Source organism: Ammodytes marinus (assembly GCF_949987685.1).
Source record: "Ammodytes marinus genome assembly, chromosome: 10".
In the NCBI taxonomy this organism is placed as follows: Eukaryota; Metazoa; Chordata; class Actinopteri; order Uranoscopiformes; family Ammodytidae; genus Ammodytes; species Ammodytes marinus.
In genome coordinates, this window is record NC_137214.1 from 5,295,149 (window position 1) to 5,312,576 (window position 17,428).

The window sequence follows — 17,428 nt, forward strand, 5'->3', positions numbered from 1 at the left end:
GAGTTTTCTTGTATTGTAATAACATAAGTTCTATTAACATTTACGTTAGGTATCCCTGAGCTGTTAAAAACGTGATGAATTTTCTTCTTCACTGCCTGTTGGAAGCAATGATAAGTTGGGAGTAATTATTGCAAAAGTGTGTTAAAAAGACCTGCTAGCATAAGAAGGCATTGAGTGTTTTTATTGTTTGTTTGTCAATTAGGCCACCTGAAGTTTAATACAGAGAAAATAATATCTCTTCATGTGGCATTTGGTCTGCTCTGAACTCACTAATGTTTGCTAAAAAAACACATCTAATAACAGGGATAGAAAAGTTATCTAAATGCCCAAAATACTTGAATCGGCTACATGTAGTTCGTTGGTATTGTTTTTCTTCTCCCATTTGACTTGAACGCAGCACCAGTAGGCAGCAGCGGTGACGTACTCTATTAAAGTGTCCTGTGGTCCGGTGCGAGCATACTGATTGGGTGAAATCGAGGGTGTGTTCACAGCGTGGGCAGTTTTTTAACAGACATGAATTGAGCAGGAAATTCCAGTTTGTGGTATAGGCAACAACTGGACGCTCACCAAGTCCATCTCCAGACGCGTGCCACGGCGCACTACACACCCTCCTGTCTGTCTGTCTGTCTGTCTGACTGTCTGTCTGTCTGTGTGAGCCCGCTGGAAATCCAGAGGAGAGAGGACTCTCCGAAAAAAAATACTGCTGCATTGCAATTTCCGTTCTGTGCTCGTCAAGCCCTGAGCCAATTTGTGGCGCACACACACAGACTGGAACAACTTTTTTTATTTGTTTTTATCAGGGAGAACAAATGCCATGTTACATTAAGATGAGACTATACTGATATTTCACCCAATCGTTGTATGACAGTAATACCATTTAAGATGACAAAGTTGGACAAGATCGTAAATTCATGGAAAGCTAAAGTATGCCACATCCACCACAAGAATAGAATGGGATATATTGAAATATTGAGTTTTTTTTCTACTCTGCACCATCTCCTGGCCAACATGCCTTATACACTCCCCAGTTGTGGTGGACTTCTCCTAAATTCATTCCTACTGCACTAAAATAAACCTCAATTAAAACGATAGATACTGCAGTCTGTAGATAATAATAATGACCTATATTTAGGATCGTCATTTTGGTTAGCTTAGTTGGTTAAGAGCGGGAGTCCCAATTCCTGCTCTGGGGCAAATTTCATTGATGGTCTAAATATAGCCTGCATTTCTCTTTCCAGCAGACAGCACTTACAGCTTCCCATGGAAAGGATTTTATAAAAATAGAAATAAATGAATAAAATGTTATGATTAACAGATGTCATTACTTCACAGATCTATGACTTTTGGGTTCAGCCACAATCAGATACATGTTTGCCTGTCTCTCTTCCTCTGTCTGTCTTTCACACACTCACACAAATTATGTTGCTTTAAATGGAGTTCCCGAGCAGTGGTGTAACCTCTTTGTCACAGGGTCTGCTACTTAGCACAATCATAAACGTATTTTTTTATGATTATTTAACGTTTAACTGAATTGTGTTACTATGAATTCATACTCTTAAATTGCATCAGAAATACAATTATTTCTGTTGGGCAAGGTGATTATGTTCACCCGTCTTTTATCTAAGTGAAAAGATAAAAACACATTAAGACATTGAGAGGACAATTATGGAGACACAGAAATAATACACGTTGTAGTTAGTGTTGTTTTTGGCAGCCTGTTTTAAGTTTAGTTTTAGTCTAGTCTTTGTGTCAAACTGACATTTTAGTTTTTATTAGTCTTAGTCACGTTTAAACTCTTTTTAGTCTAGTCAAGTTTCAGTTGACTAAAAGTCTTGAGCTTTTTAGTCTTCTCTTAGTCAGAATTGTCTGGGACTATTTTCGTCTAGTCTTAGTCAACAAAAACTGATGACATTTAAGTCTAGTCTTAGTCAATGACATTTGTATTTTAGTCTTTTTAGTAATGCAATTATATTTAACCCAGTTAATATAGTACAAGTGCCCAGTATAGTACAGCCAAAATCAAAATGTTCTTTAAGTCCCCCATTTCACAAGTCAAACAAGGTTATCTTATCTTATTATATTATTTTTACCTTATAGACTCAAGAATACATGCAATTCCAGACACGGAAGACTAGTGTTGTTTTTGGCGGCCTGTTTTAATTTTAGTTTTAGTCTAGTCTTTTTGTCAAACTTTAATTTGAGTTTTTATTAGTCTTAGTCACGTTTAAACTCTTTAAGTCTAGTCAAGTTTCTGTCGACTAAATGTCTTGAGCATTTTTGTCTTCTCTTAGTCAATATTATCTGTGGCTATTTTCGTCTAGTCTCGTCACTGTCATGTGAAAAAGGTTAGTTGACGACGATATTTAGTCATACATTTTGTTGACAAAAACAACACTAGTTGTAGTTAGTGTTGTTTTTGGCAGCCTGTTTTAAGTTTAGTTTTAGTCTAGTCTTTGTGTCAAACTGACATTTTAGTTTTTATTAGTCTTAGTCACGTTTAAACTCTTTTTAGTCTAGTCAAGTTTCAGTTGACTAAAAGTCTTGAGCTTTTTAGTCTTCTCTTAGTCAGAATTGTCTGGGACTATTTTCGTCTAGTCTTAGTCAACAAAAACTGATGACATTTAAGTCTAGTCTTAGTCAATGACATTTGTATTTTAGTCTTTAGTAATGCAATTATATTTAACCCAGTTAATATAGTACAAGTGCCCAGTATAGTACAGCCAAAATCAAAATGTTCTTTAAGTCCCCCATTTCACAAGTCAAACAAGGTTATCTTATCTTATTATATTATTTTTACCTTATAGACTCAAGAATACATGCAATTCCAGACACGGAAGACTAGTGTTGTTTTTGGCGGCCTGTTTTAATTTTAGTTTTAGTCTAGTCTTTTTGTCAAACTTTAATTTGAGTTTTTATTAGTCTTAGTCACGTTTAAACTCTTTAAGTCTAGTCAAGTTTCTGTCGACTAAATGTCTTGAGCATTTTTGTCTTCTCTTAGTCAATATTATCTGTGGCTATTTTCGTCTAGTCTCGTCACTGTCATGTGAAAAAGGTTAGTTGACGACGATATTTAGTCATACATTTTGTTGACAAAAACAACACTAGTTGTAGTTAGTGTTGTTTTTGGCAGCCTGTTTTAAGTTTAGTTTTAGTCTAGTCTTTGTGTCAAACTGACATTTTAGTTTTTATTAGTCTTAGTCACGTTTAAACTCTTTTTAGTCTAGTCAAGTTTCAGTTGACTAAAAGTCTTGAGCTTTTTAGTCTTCTCTTAGTCAGAATTGTCTGGGACTATTTTCGTCTAGTCTTAGTCAACAAAAACTGATGACATTTAAGTCTAGTCTTAGTCAATGACATTTGTATTTTAGTCTTTAGTAATGCAATTATATTTAACCCAGTTAATATAGTACAAGTGCCCAGTATAGTACAGCCAAAATCAAAATGTTCTTTAAGTCCCCCATTTCACAAGTCAAACAAGGTTATCTTATCTTATTATATTATTTTTACCTTATAGACTCAAGAATACATGCAATTCCAGACACGGAAGACTAGTGTTGTTTTTGGCGGCCTGTTTTAATTTTAGTTTTAGTCTAGTCTTTTTGTCAAACTTTAATTTGAGTTTTTATTAGTCTTAGTCACGTTTAAACTCTTTAAGTCTAGTCAAGTTTCTGTCGACTAAATGTCTTGAGCATTTTTGTCTTCTCTTAGTCAATATTATCTGTGGCTATTTTCGTCTAGTCTCGTCACTGTCATGTGAAAAAGGTTAGTTGACGACGATATTTAGTCATACATTTTGTTGACAAAAACCACACTAGTTGTAGTTGAATGCGAGTGAATGGATTTGCATTTAATCTAATTATTTTGTACTCTCCTTACAAAGAATTATATGTTGGTACTTCTTTGGCTGCGACATTTAATGCTATGTTTGAAAATTTAGCGAAAAAAAAAGTTTCACATAGGTCTGTACTGTATAACGTTAGACAAGGGGGAGAACAAAGGAGGTTGAGGGGCCCCATGCCTGTGCTTTGCCTTGAGGCCCAAAATGACTAAATCAGCCCCTGGTGGAAAGCAATCCATTGATTTAGATTTTGCCAAGACATGCAGTCAGGTCAAAAGAAAAAGCATATACGTGAATGTATAGCCTATCTGCAGCTATTGTCCAATTATTGCCAGTTGGATGTCAGGTTTATTATGGTCCGTTTGCTCTAAGTGTGTTGTAATTAAAGGAATAGTTCAACATTTGACATTTTTTTTTCGCATTTTGCCTCACTCTCCGGCTCAAGAAAAAGGTGACAGAAACCGTTCCTGTAACTGCATTTTTCTTATAGACATCACCAAACGCTCTTGTGTTTTAGTTGGGACTTGTTTATTTACAACGTCATGTTGCACTCTGTATTTTTACACTTTATACCAATCTAGTACCAAATATATACGTGAGCGTCACAGGCTCGTGTTTTTTTCCAGTATGTATTTGATTTCTTAAATGACCTAACGTGTCTAAAAAATTTAAAATGTTATTACTTATTACTTTAAGGAAAGGAAGGAACAATTAGTATCAGTGGGCCCCCTAGAGGCTGTTGACCCCATTGCAGTTGCCCACCGACTTCCACCCTGATGGTCATTTTCTTACCATCTGTACCATTCATTTTCCAGTCTACCAGTATTATAGTCCTTCCACCACTGGCTTCTATAGAGGCCTTCACCTGAAACACACTTACAGCATTAGGTCACTGGAAACATTTTAGAAAAAAACAGTGAGACTTTATGTTCTGCAGCACACAGGCTTGGGTCGTTCTCGCAGCTATTCCAACATGGCACCCTCAAGTGTTGCTCTTGAAAAAGATTCCTCAAACTTCTCCAAATGTGAAAGCAGTGCCAGTGTTGGCCCTCTATGCATAGATCACTCTGCAGTATACTGTAGTGCTAGTTAGTGGACCTCATTGTGGTGTCAGACTAATCTGAATATTGTATGGAAACAGCCTCCCAGTTTATAGCTCCATATTATCCATTAATGAGTGCCATCTCTCAGGACAGGCCTCTTCATATTCAGCCTGACCTCAAAATGAACACAGGCTTTATATATAAAGTGATGACACCCTGTTGTCTTGGCGTCATTGCTATTAGGACATAGATTACTAGGGTAAATAGTTCATTTTTTATTGGGTGTTTTTGTTCTAGCACAGACCTATCGCCCACTTTCTGTGAAAGCACATTTTGAAGCTGCTGTTATTTTTTCTTGATTCTCCCCCTGCTCTCATGAGCCCTGGAGCCTATGGGCTCCAGTTGTGTGGATAAAAAGCAGACTTTCTATACACTTTCACTCCTGCAACAAGAACATAACTGTAAGTTATCTTGCAATACATGCATGAGCACTCAAAGACAAGTAGCCTACACTGCTTTCTAGGTCTAGGGTTAGATTGCTCATTATACGATTGACTTTTCCAGATCGGGTTCTTCTAAAACACTGCTTGATCATCCCAAGAGCTGTCACGGTCAACTGACTCATGACTATTGCTTTAGGGCGCCAGTTTTATTGCAAAAAAAGGGGACTTTCACTGGACACTCCCCTAAAACCTTGGACGTGGATGTCCGCGTCGCTGATTGGTTGTGAAGACCCAAACGACAACACCTGCTTAACTCCTTCATCCAAATTGACACCCGGGTGCTCTGAGAAATATAGGCAGCATCCCTTTCCAGCTCATGCATTCAGTCGCACAGCTGCCCCATAGGACACCAAGCCGCAGCTGCGCTGATCAATGATCCAAGGTGAACCCTCTCTCTCTCTGTGTCCCTCTTTCTCTCTCTCTCTCACACACACACACACACACACACACACACACACACACAACCACACACACACACACACAGACACACACACACACACACACAAACACACACACACACACAGACACACACACACACACACACACACACATACACACACACACACACACACACACACTCACACACAGACACAGACACACACACACACACACACACACACACACACACACACACACCAATCGCGCACACTGCCTGGATCTTTGCTGGGGAATCGGCGGCGCACTGTGTCGGGAGACGCAATGCTAGTCAAAGTGACCGTGGCGGTGCTGGTTTTGTCGGTGCTGGAGCAAGTAGTGGGATCGGATAATATTGATCTCCACGACAGCCTCCCGGAGAAGCCCGCGAGCCAGAAAGGACGCCTCTCCCTGCAGAACACAGGTAAGAAAGAAGTGTGTCTGTTAATGCATGGAGATGAGAATGTGGAAGATCCTTCACTTTGGTGCAAACTGCTCGCTTGTCTACGTGTTTTTTTTTTTTTGTCCGTACATGTGTTTCTCTGGCTGCACATTAATCCATGCTGGGGGGCGATTTGAGCAATCTGCTGTTTTTTTAATTTAAGCTTAACCCCCCCGGGCGCTACGGTGCACACTACGGAGTGACCCTTTTTTCGATTACTCAGGAAGAGGATATCTTGTAAATACTCTGAGACAGAAATCCAATATGTTAGTAAACTATTAATAGAATGGCACAAGGTAATAGGTAATGTATACGGCAGCGCATCTAGGTGTGTGCGTGCGTGCGTGCGTGCGCGCATGGTTCGCAGGTTATAGGTAACAGTTTAATTTTTTTCTTCTATTCTGGATGAAATCTGGCTTCTTTTTGGCATGCTGTGTTGTCCAGGCTGTCTCTTGAATGACTGTTGAATGGTGATGTGTTGAAGCACGGCAGGCAGTCAGTAAGTGTGGCGGTGGTGTCGTCGTGGTTGGCCGCTTCAGGCAAAAAGCCGCGGAGTTTATTTAGTGAACTAATCATCTGGGAATATTTTACGTACATGTTGCGTACAGAAGGACAGAGTGCGGTCAGCCTATTTAACACAAAGCACTTCTTCCGTTGGACTGCTGTCTCTCTCTCTCTCTCTCTCTCTCTCTCTCTCTCTCTCTCTCTCTCTCTCTCTCTCTCTCTCTCTCTCTCTCTCTCTCCCCCCCGGAACCTGTCGTTTATAATAGGCTATTGGCTGATTTTTTTCACTCTCTCCTCCTCATAACCTACACAGCGTGACTTGCGACCCGCCACCATGCACATGTAAACGTCTTCGTGTCAGAATATTACAGCATCATTGTTATCTTGCTGCCTGATATAGCCACGCAGGTTTCACAGGAGCGACCCTGGTCACACCACTGTGTAATTCAACGCACGTTGCGGCCGAGCTCGTACGATCCGCAAGCACATTCCCGCGATGCCAAAACAAGCACTGCTGACAGCGGCTCACTTTTCCCCTGTGCACTAAAGTTAAACTCTGTGCCTACAAACCCCCCCTTCCCTCCTTAGCCTACTACGCCCCCCCCCTTCAAACAGAGCCTCTTTGTTGACAAGCGTGATTTCTGTTAAGTCACATTTAATCACTTTGATTTGCTGCGGTCAACACAGTCTTTGTTTTTCTTTCTATTTTCTTTTTCTTTACGCAACTGGTGCGCACCTATAAACCTACAACAGATGGGAAAACTGCTCAGATGCTCACCAGTTCATCAGCCAGCCCCCAATGCAAATCACGCGTGCAATTATATGTGTCGTCACCTGCACGCTGATCTGTCTATATTTTAAGGAGAAAAAACACTGCCAACGACGACGTCACGTTAAGCCAAGCAGCCGTTTGTGTGACAGGTTCACTGGCTGTAGTCACGTGCTCTCATAGACAGCTATTTGGGGTTAAAAGAGGGGGAACCCTTCACTTACCCCTGGTCTATCCTCAAGCATCAGTTGTATCTCTGTCAAAGAGCTGTGTAGATGAGGCCTGTCTGTGGTGTGCCGGAGCTGATATGATGTATTCACATGACATATACTTCTATATTTCGTACACCTTCATGTCGCTAATGAAGTCCATTTTTGATATTGTGACTCTGAGCATTTGCATTCTCATGGCATCTGGGGTATGAAACAATGAGAGACTTGTTGAAGCACCTCTTTACTGTAGTTGACAGCTATTAGAAAAATGTCTTCATTTGTCTTTCCTCCACTCCACACAAGTATATAGTCAAGCTGGCTGTATATCTGCAATGCACCAACCAACCCATCTCAATGCTACAGTAATAGGCAGTGCAGACCGATTGTGGTGCAGAATGACACAGTAATATCTGTCACCACCAAGGAGGAACCCCCCTCAGCTTGGGAAATGAGACAAATTCCTCTCCCTCTCCTCCTCATCCTCCCTTTTCTCTCTCAGACTCTAGGTCATGATGATGAACACACACACACAAACACACACACATGCACACACACACACACACACACACGTACACGCACACACACACACACACACACACGCACGCACACACACGCACACACACACGCACACACACACACACGCACACACGCACACACACATACACCAGCGACCGACTGCTTGCCTGCGTGCCTGCGTCTATTTGAAATAGTTAAATACGCCACAATCGGAGTTGTGCCTTCGCGCCCTGTAACAATGTGCTGCTGCTGTAAACAGATGATAGAGGTCTCCCCTCCCTCCCTCCCTCCCTCCTTCCCTCCCTCTCTCCCTCCCCTTCCCATATAACCTGTTCTCTCCCTTCTTGCAGCTGAGATCCAGCACTGCCTGGTGAGTGCGGGGGATGTCGGCTGTGGTGTGTTTGAGTGCTTTGAGAATAACTCCTGCGAGATACGAGGGCTGCAGGAAATCTGCATGACGTTCCTGCACAACGCTGGCAAATTTGACTCTCAGGTATACTAAACTATAGACTGTGTGTGTGTGTGTGTGTGTGTGTGTTTGCAACAAACAAACAAAAATGGTGTAACCATGCAGAGACAATATTCCTTTTTGGCTTTTAATTTTTCTCCACCCATTGTCATCTATATGTATCGATTTGTTTACCTGAGCGTTTATATCTTTATATAGCGGCTCCAGTAGCCAGATCGTACATAAACACTCATCTCAAAATCTCTTTCCCCTTATTATCTCATGGAAGTTCACTTTCCCTCTCCGTGGTGCGACGCATGTACAGTTAGGACCAAGACCGAGACATGAGCCAGTTGGTCACAAGCCCAGTTAGCTCCCCTTTCATACATAGCAGAGAGGGTGAAGCCCTGCCAAGTGACAGCCTGACCGGGGTCTATAGGGTCACATTGTAGGGACCTTACATATTTGGCAGACAAATCCAGAAAATGTCAGCAGAAGAATCGACTCGATTTACTATTCATGCATAAATGTATCATCCCATTCTAGTATTGGAAGGGCATATATAGTAACACGTTCACACAGAGTTCGCTCTAACACAACCGCTAGTACACTCTCTGACACTGCTGCACAACAGGTGCACAGCTTCCCCTAAGTACCGAAAACGATTATGTAACAGTGATACAGCCAAAGTGTTTTGGTTGGCCCATGTGTGAACTCACAAGTCCTCAACAGCCCTCCAAAAGACGTTTTTGTCTGGAGAGTTATAGTTTCACTCATCGGTGTGTGTGTGTGTGTGTGTGTGTGTGTGTGTGTGTGTGTGTGTGTGTGTGTGTGTGTGTGTGTGTGTGTGTCAGGGATGGAAATTAACTTTTTTGCCTACCAGCCACTGTGGCAGGTAGATTTAAAAATCTACCAGCCACTCATCTTTTTTACCAGCCACTTTTTATACGCGATATCTTTTTTAATATATGCGTTAATGTTAAACAATACAATAGTAAGAATAGCTAATGAAAGTGTTTTTCATACAAATGTTTTCCATCAGAAGTCATTTGTACTGTAAGTAGGTGCTACCAAGGAACTGAGTTGCAAATTAAATGGTACACTCTTACTATATATGATACACAATACACGCCATCTTTATTTCAAAACATTGTATAATTGAACTCCATATATATACTCTGGGTTCAATGCAACTTTTTTTCCCAACTGGCCCGCTTGGCCAATAGATCCGAGTTTTACTGGCCCCTTGTATATTTTCACTGGCCCTGCAGACACCTTTTTTTCATCATTTAGTCAATAATTATAATAAAGTATTGAAGTTACCTTTAGATTTCTTTTTTCTTAATGATATGAAATGTTGATATTGTTTATCACTTTCTCCATATGCATTAGGGATGTGAATGTGTCGACACATTGACCGGTTTTCCACTTGCGCTCAAGTCGAATTTAAAAATAGAAATCTGAAAATCAGGGAGTTATGCCGTTTTATTAATGGGAGATGTCACCGTGTCACGTCTGGTCGTGAGCGCGCTGCAGGAGCGTCACTTCTGCAAGGTGCGTGCATGAAGTAATCAGCTACACATAAGAGTCCGGTGTGGGACCATTTTTTCACTGTTGATAAAAAACAGTGCAGTGCAAAAGATGCAGCATAATATTAAACGCTCGTCTGAGACTATGACGTTAAATCATCTAGAAACACACGATGCCTTCGTCCGAGCAAAGCAGCGTTTCACCGTGAGATCATCAGTGAGTGCGCGAGCCACCGCACGGGGAAGAACTCTGTGGTTTGAGGCTCAAATAATAACCGGGGATATTCTCCCCGTTAGCGATACCGATGGGAAAGGCTTCCCTGTTTGTATGCGATCTGATTGTATGTCTCGAGCCTTAAATACAAAGCCATGTCGGCAAACTGACTGCGCGACTCAAGGGACTGTATGTGAGCCGAATCCCTCCGTTAGTTTCTGTTTCAGCCGACACAATTAAAATCACCTGTAAGCACGGACAGCGTTTAAATAAAGCATCTCATTTGTATTACCATTAGGGCTTTGATGCAAATACTGTAACAACGGCGGCAGCTCTGCTGCTTAAAGGAAAAGCGCAGTTTTCACTTTATTTTCAGCACCTCAACCTCTGCTGTGGGAAGAAAAAAAGGGGGCAAAGTAAGTCGATTGATTTGTCGACTTATGCCTCCACACGTTAACTCGCAGATAGTATTTCCTAGCGGAGCGGATCGCGCCGTAGTTCAGTTCGACTAGAAAGGCAAAAAGAAACTGTTGAACTGTGTAGCGCCCTGTCATCATGTTCATGACGAATGTATTAAATATGCAAATTAGATCGGACCTGACTGGAAAGTATTACCCGACACAGTGGCGGGTGAAGTGACACAATTTACACGCCAGCACGCAAATCTACCCGCATTTGGCGTGTGGCGGGTGTTAATTTCCATCCCTGGTGTGTGTGTGTGTGTGTGTGTGTGTGCGTGTGTGTGTGTGTGGGCGCACAGGGGAAGTCGTTCATCAAGGATGCCCTGAAATGTATGGCCCACGGTCTCCGACACAAGTTCAGCTGCATCAGCCGGAAGTGTGTGTCCATTAAAGAGATGGTGTTCCAGCTGCAGAGGGAGTGCTACATCAAACACAACCTGTGCTCCGCCGCCAAGGACAACGTGGCCGTCATGGTGGAGATGATCCATTTCCAAGACCTCTTCCCTAAAGGGTGAGTCCCTGTTTTCAATATATATAGCCCCAGGAAAAATGAAGAGACCAGACTGGATTTTTTTCTTAAATCTTTATCTCATATACATTACTTATTGAAAATTCTCTACATGACAAGATGTTTTATTGGGAATTTTGGTAGAAATGTTGTCAGTTGTTTATATTATAAAGTCAAAATGTTACATTTTACTCAAACATATGCCTATAAGTAGTAAAACATGAGACACTGAAACATTTGGAGTGTTTTCCGGAGTTGTATTTTTCTGGAGCTAGTATAAGCCTCTTCTGTTCTTCCATGTATGGTATATAGTAACAGTACCATCCCATTCATTCCTGTCACTCCCTAGCATGTCCCTAGTGGTGACTGAAGTTCTCTGAAGAAAACAGAGAATCCCATTGAACCATTACCTTGGTATAAACAGTTCTTAGTGACTAGCCTATACACTACAGATTCATGTGAACAGTTTCACACTCAATTTGTTACACAAAATTCAAAAAATATTTCACCTGGATCAAGATAGAAAGGGGGCCCTAGCCTACCATTTAGAGTCAGCGATTCTGGTGAAACACTTGTTGTCAAAATCACTTTTTGTCAAAATCAGTATATATCTCCTCTACCTGAACATAGTGTCTGTTCGCTGCAAAACAAAATTGGCTCTGTAAACTAGTTATGTTAACAAAAGGGACACACTGTAGCTAGCAACAAGCCCGTATACAGAGCCTATAGGCTGTGTATGAACACTGGATTTTCTTCTTCTTCAGGGCGCACACAGTACAGACAGGTATTGGATCGTAAGAAGAATAGACTGTATACTGCTTTTTCGACCGAATAGTAATGTTGACATCAAGAGTTCTCCAGTATTCAACCTACTGATTAAACCATTGGTCTTCACGTGAGTTATCTTGCCTCTCTCTCTCTCTCTCTCTCTCTTTCTCTCTCTCTCTCTCTCTCTGTCCAGTCCGTACGTGGAGCTGGTGAATATTCTGCTGAGTTGCGGGGAGGAGGTGAAGGAGGCTCTGACCCGCAGCGTGCGGCTCCAGTGTGAGCAGAACTGGGGAGCCTTGTGTGACAGCCTCAGCCTCTGCTCCTCCCTCACCCCGCCTTCAGCCTCCTCCTCCTCCGCTGCCCTGGAGCCCCACCGCCGACCCCTGGCCCCCCACCCCCACCCACACCCAAACCCTGAGCCCGAGCACCCGGCAGCAGCAGCACGCCCGGCCACCAAGGACAAACCCGGTAAGGCAGGCTTCAACGCCGCTCACCCACGCAACCGCAGTCAAGGCCCCCGCAGACAGAGCCCCGAGGCTGGGCTCGCGGCGGCGGCGGAGAAGGAAGACCCCCAGGCCGCCAACATCCGGAGGAGGTGAAAGCACAGCGAGGAGAATACATATCTCGATGACCTTTGACCCCCCTCCCTCCCTCCACACCCTGTACAACGTTTCTAAACCACACTTGCAGACTTATGCACCCCACCTCCACACATAACACACCCTCATTCACACACACACACACACACACGCACACGCACACGCACACACGCACAGGCACAGGCACAAAGGCATATGCACACACACACACACACACTCACATACACACGCACGCACGCAAATTCCCAGACAGACTAAGCAGAAGGAAACAAGCCCCGACCTTTCCTTGTCCTTATTCCAACCCTCTCCAGTCATTCCAGCAGTCCCACATGGTAAACTTGCAGGGTAATTGTGGTGTAGCTTGTACTGTTATGCCAGACTTTAGGCTACATTTCTTTTCTTTTTTTTTGTATGGAATAATAATTGTTATTATCATGATTATTTCAACTGTTAGGACAATTTTTTTTGGCTCTAATATAGCATTTACTCAAATCATACTTACCGTACGATTTGATTATATTTGTATTATTTATTTTATTCTGTATGCAATGTTGAAATATCAAAATGTACATAGAAATATTATCTATATTTATATAAACATGTATAAATATAGTAACAATATGCAATACTGATATACTATAAATGACATAGTATATGGTGTGCCGTCTGTTGTTCTCTTCGCAGTATTGCACCCATCACACATTGGTCTGTAGATATGTAACATACACCATCTGTCGTTTCAGAGTGGGAAGTGTGTATTATAATCATAGATACTTGACTGATTAAATACAAAAATTGTACAGGTTACAAGTCCAGTTCTGGCACATATGAATTGTAGTGCATGATGGCCACAAAAGCCATAACAGACTTGTGCATTCTTGAAAGTGAAAAAAAAAACAATCCATTCTAAAGAGGAATGCAAATGTGATACTATGAATATGGACGGTTATTTCACACGTGTTATGTATTGATAAAGGTTTCTCACCAAGCTAGAAATAAGACTATAGAGCCAAGACTGGTCTCCGATGTCGTCAGCCTCTTGCTGTCTGGGTTTGCAATGAATGGGAGCCTTAACCTATAGCAGGCGGTTGTATGCACTCTCCTGTTTCATAAGTGTGAGTGCTACCCTGGCCATCGGTGTCATTTGGATGCAGAAAGTATCTCTGATCGGTTGTAAATAGAGCTTCTGTGTCTCTGTGACGTTACAGATGAATGTCACGTTTATAGCTCCAGGAGAGACGCCGTTGTTTCGCGTTTTTCTAACAAATCCTATAACGAAACTGTCGAAGTGTTGTGCGTTCTCTTCGAGTCTGGGTTTGTCCTTCTAACTGCGGTGAACTGTGGCGTGGATAGAGCTGTTCAATCCAGTTCTTTTCAAATGCAAAAAAAAAAAAAAATCACACACAATCAAGGTGCCTATAAGCTTGTTTATTGTCCACGGTGACCGCTTCTCTGTGATTTGAAATGTATGGGGGGCAGGGGGGATACTGTGTCGCGGCCTGGGAGGAGATTTGATGTTGAGCTATTTGTACGATTGATGTTGAGCCACAAAAGTCTTAGTTATGTTTGCACTTCGGATGATTGTCAGTTTTGTGTTCTGAAAATAAGATCAGGTTTACAGAGCAGTCGCCCACCTACGTTGTATAGGATATTTCATTTGATCAACCCCTGGTTCAACTATATAGCACCCAGTCCCATATTCCCCACATGCTCCTTAGGACCAGAGTGTGCCCCTAGCTGTTATAACCTTCAGTGATGTCTCCCAGCTGGGCATAAAAAAGAGGGTTGACAGAAAAACCATCCAGATCTCTAAATTAGCCCTTATTCCTTCTCTGGTCTCCTTACCTAAAGGGTCAGGAGAGAGAGAGAGACATGAAGGCCTGCTGTTATTCTCCCCCCGTTCCAACCCGCAGGCAAAAACGCAGCAAGGACCCAGGAAACTGGGTTAAGTCCACACACGGGGGCTCTGGCGCTGTTATTCTAAATGTTATATTTACTGAGGCCACCAGAGAATTCCTCTGGACCCCGGCCAAGAAGCCAGCAACGCAGACAGGCAAAGATAGAGAGAGAGAGGAGGAGGAGTGGTGGAGCAAGGAGAGAGAGACATGCTCAACTTTTTTTTTCTTTTTTTCTTGTATGATGATTCACTCCGTCTTTTTTATTTCCCAGACACAAGCTTTTTGACACAAGCTTTTTTTGACCATTTCAGGCCAGTCCCATGCTTTTAGCTGTGGAAGTGCAGTCTGTGAGCACACACAACACCCTATGCTGTGGTGGGGAGCCATTGGTGCAAAAAGGTATAGACAACATGCTCACATTCTGTGGCTCAGTTAAAGCTGGAGGAGTCAGTGATTCTGGAGGAAGGCTTGTTGTCAAAATAACTTTTTGTCAAAATCAGTGTCATCTCCTTACGATCTGCTACCTGTACCTCCTGTGTGTGTGCTAAAATAAAAATAATCCAGCGTTATTACATAGCGTCTTAAAACGGGCATGTTGCTTTCTATGGCGGGCCCCCTTTAGACTGGTCCAACCAGACCATCGTACTTCATTTCATTTGTACAGAAGACTACTGAAGGGAAAATGAAATTTGGCCGGAAGTAGGCGGGCGGGCGGAGCCAGGCTAGGCCCCCTTTGTAGGCTATACTTAGCACTTTACAAAGCCTATAGCTGCATGTTTATTGACAATTGATTCCTTTTCAGCGCATACACAGTACAGACAGGTAGGAGGAGGGGATATTCTCTGATTTTGACAAAAAAGGGATTTTGACAACAAGCGTTCCCCAGAATGGCTGATTCCACCTTAAAGGGTTTTTCCACCCTTTGTATGACCTATACCCTGATGTACTTACAGTAAGGTCATTTCTTTATTCTTCTTCCCAGTCATTTGGAGGGTATTTGGGGCTCCAATAGTTTGATTCATCAGTGAGGGCTTTGAGGGCTTTTCCTTTTTTTATTATCTGTTGTGGAAGTTGGGATTCCTGTGACATCCCGGCGCAAGACATAAGCTAATCCTATTGAGAATGTACTGTATGTGTGTAAAGTGACAATCTTGTTTCAGCTCTGTCATTACGTTTGATATGGCTTTTTTGTAATAATGTAGTGGCTTGAATGGCTGTTCTTTATGTGTTCAGAGGGGGGAAATAAAACTAACCACATTTTCCTGTATTGTCAGTGCTCCATCACCACATGACGTGTTTTTGTTTCCTCTGTTAAGCACAAGGACTCTGCTTTCAGAGTTTACAAAAAAATAAAATAATAATACACACCATGGCCTAGAAGTTAGTAACACACCTGTAAGACTATTGGACATATGATCCTATCAATATTTTTGGGCTCATGGGAGTCAGATGTATCTTGTTATCATTAAAATATGCTTGTCTGTATTTTTTGTACACGTTGTGTCTATCAATATAGTTTTCACTCACTTTGAAATGGAATCAAATTGTGGGAAAAAAAAACGTCACGACTAACATGTACTTGTGGGCACAGAATTTACTCAGTGGTGGTAAGATGTTCCACGTGCTGTGGGCAGGCTAGCAGAGAAGGCCTCACCGTCTCAGGTATAGCCTACACACACGTTAAAAGACACCCGATTCTCCTTTGACTTGCCGCCCTGCTTTTTCTGACAGTGAAATACGTCTGTTTAAAGTTTGAAGGCGGACTGGAAATATCCTCCCCTATTGAGAGACCTAAACATTTACGTCACCGCCTCTGGATTGTATGCAATGAGTCGGGTTGTGTTCAGGGTGTCAGTTTTTTTGAGTTGTCCCAGCAGTGTACATCGCCTCACTAAACATTTAGACAAAGTTACTTTGAGCTGGTGTTTTTTGGAGCTTTAAGTCATTCTGGAGCCAGGTTAAGTATGCTGAGGTGCATTCACTCTGGCCATATATGGGAATTCCACACACAAATCCTATGAATCTTGCCTTTCACCATCAGCCACAGTGTCGCAGCTTCTTTTAACCAGTCCTCTCTGAGTGTGCAGTGATATTAAATGACCACTGGGTGGTGACATATTTTCTTTTATTAACATACAAATGCAAACGGTGGCAGCAGGTGAAGGTATTTGAAATTGAAGGATAAGTAAGCCTATACTTGATTGAAGCTACAACTTATTCTAAAGCCAAAGTAGTATTTCATGTCTGTAATACTTTGAAATGAATTTTAAATGTAAAATCTTTACTTCTTGTCATCCTCCTTTACCCCTTGAGTTACAGGAAGCACAGACGAGCAGTATGTTTCCGAACAATGTCGGCCTAATAAGGGCACAACAGATGCATGTATACTATGTTTAAGGCAGTACAAACATGAGTTCAGTCATCACAAAGGAAACTACGCCCATAAAAAGAGATGTATAATGTCGCCTGTGGCTCTGGGGAAATATAAAATCCAAATCAACAAAAATAAGGTACCCTGATGTTGTCATCAGGCTTATCTCAGTTCAGGCTTGGTAAATAGAAGGCCCGTGTTACAGTCTGGAGGTGTAGTGTGTGGATAGAAGTGAGTATTTAAGAGACAGAAAAGGGTTGAATTAAAAAAACACCACAACAAGTGGCATCATGGAAAGTCCAGCATTTCTGGAGCTTGACACAGATTAGGGTCTGAGAAACCAAATCAGGATATCATCCTCTGCTGCTCACACTTTTTACCATTATTTTTAACA

General features: G+C 42.1%; 1 protein-coding gene across 1 annotated transcript; it reads left to right on the forward strand.

Annotated features, from left to right (window-relative positions):
• Positions 1-6,042: 6,042 nt before the first annotated feature.
• On the forward strand, positions 6,043-16,090 carry stc2a (stanniocalcin 2a). The gene is made up of 4 exons (XM_080035202.1): positions 6,043-6,219; positions 8,589-8,731; positions 11,190-11,401; positions 12,360-16,090. Exons 1-4 carry the CDS (start codon positions 6,081-6,083, stop codon positions 12,763-12,765), a joined length of 900 nt encoding a protein of 299 aa, XP_079891328.1. The 5' UTR covers positions 6,043-6,080; the 3' UTR covers positions 12,766-16,090.
• Positions 16,091-17,428: the final 1,338 nt, after the last annotated feature.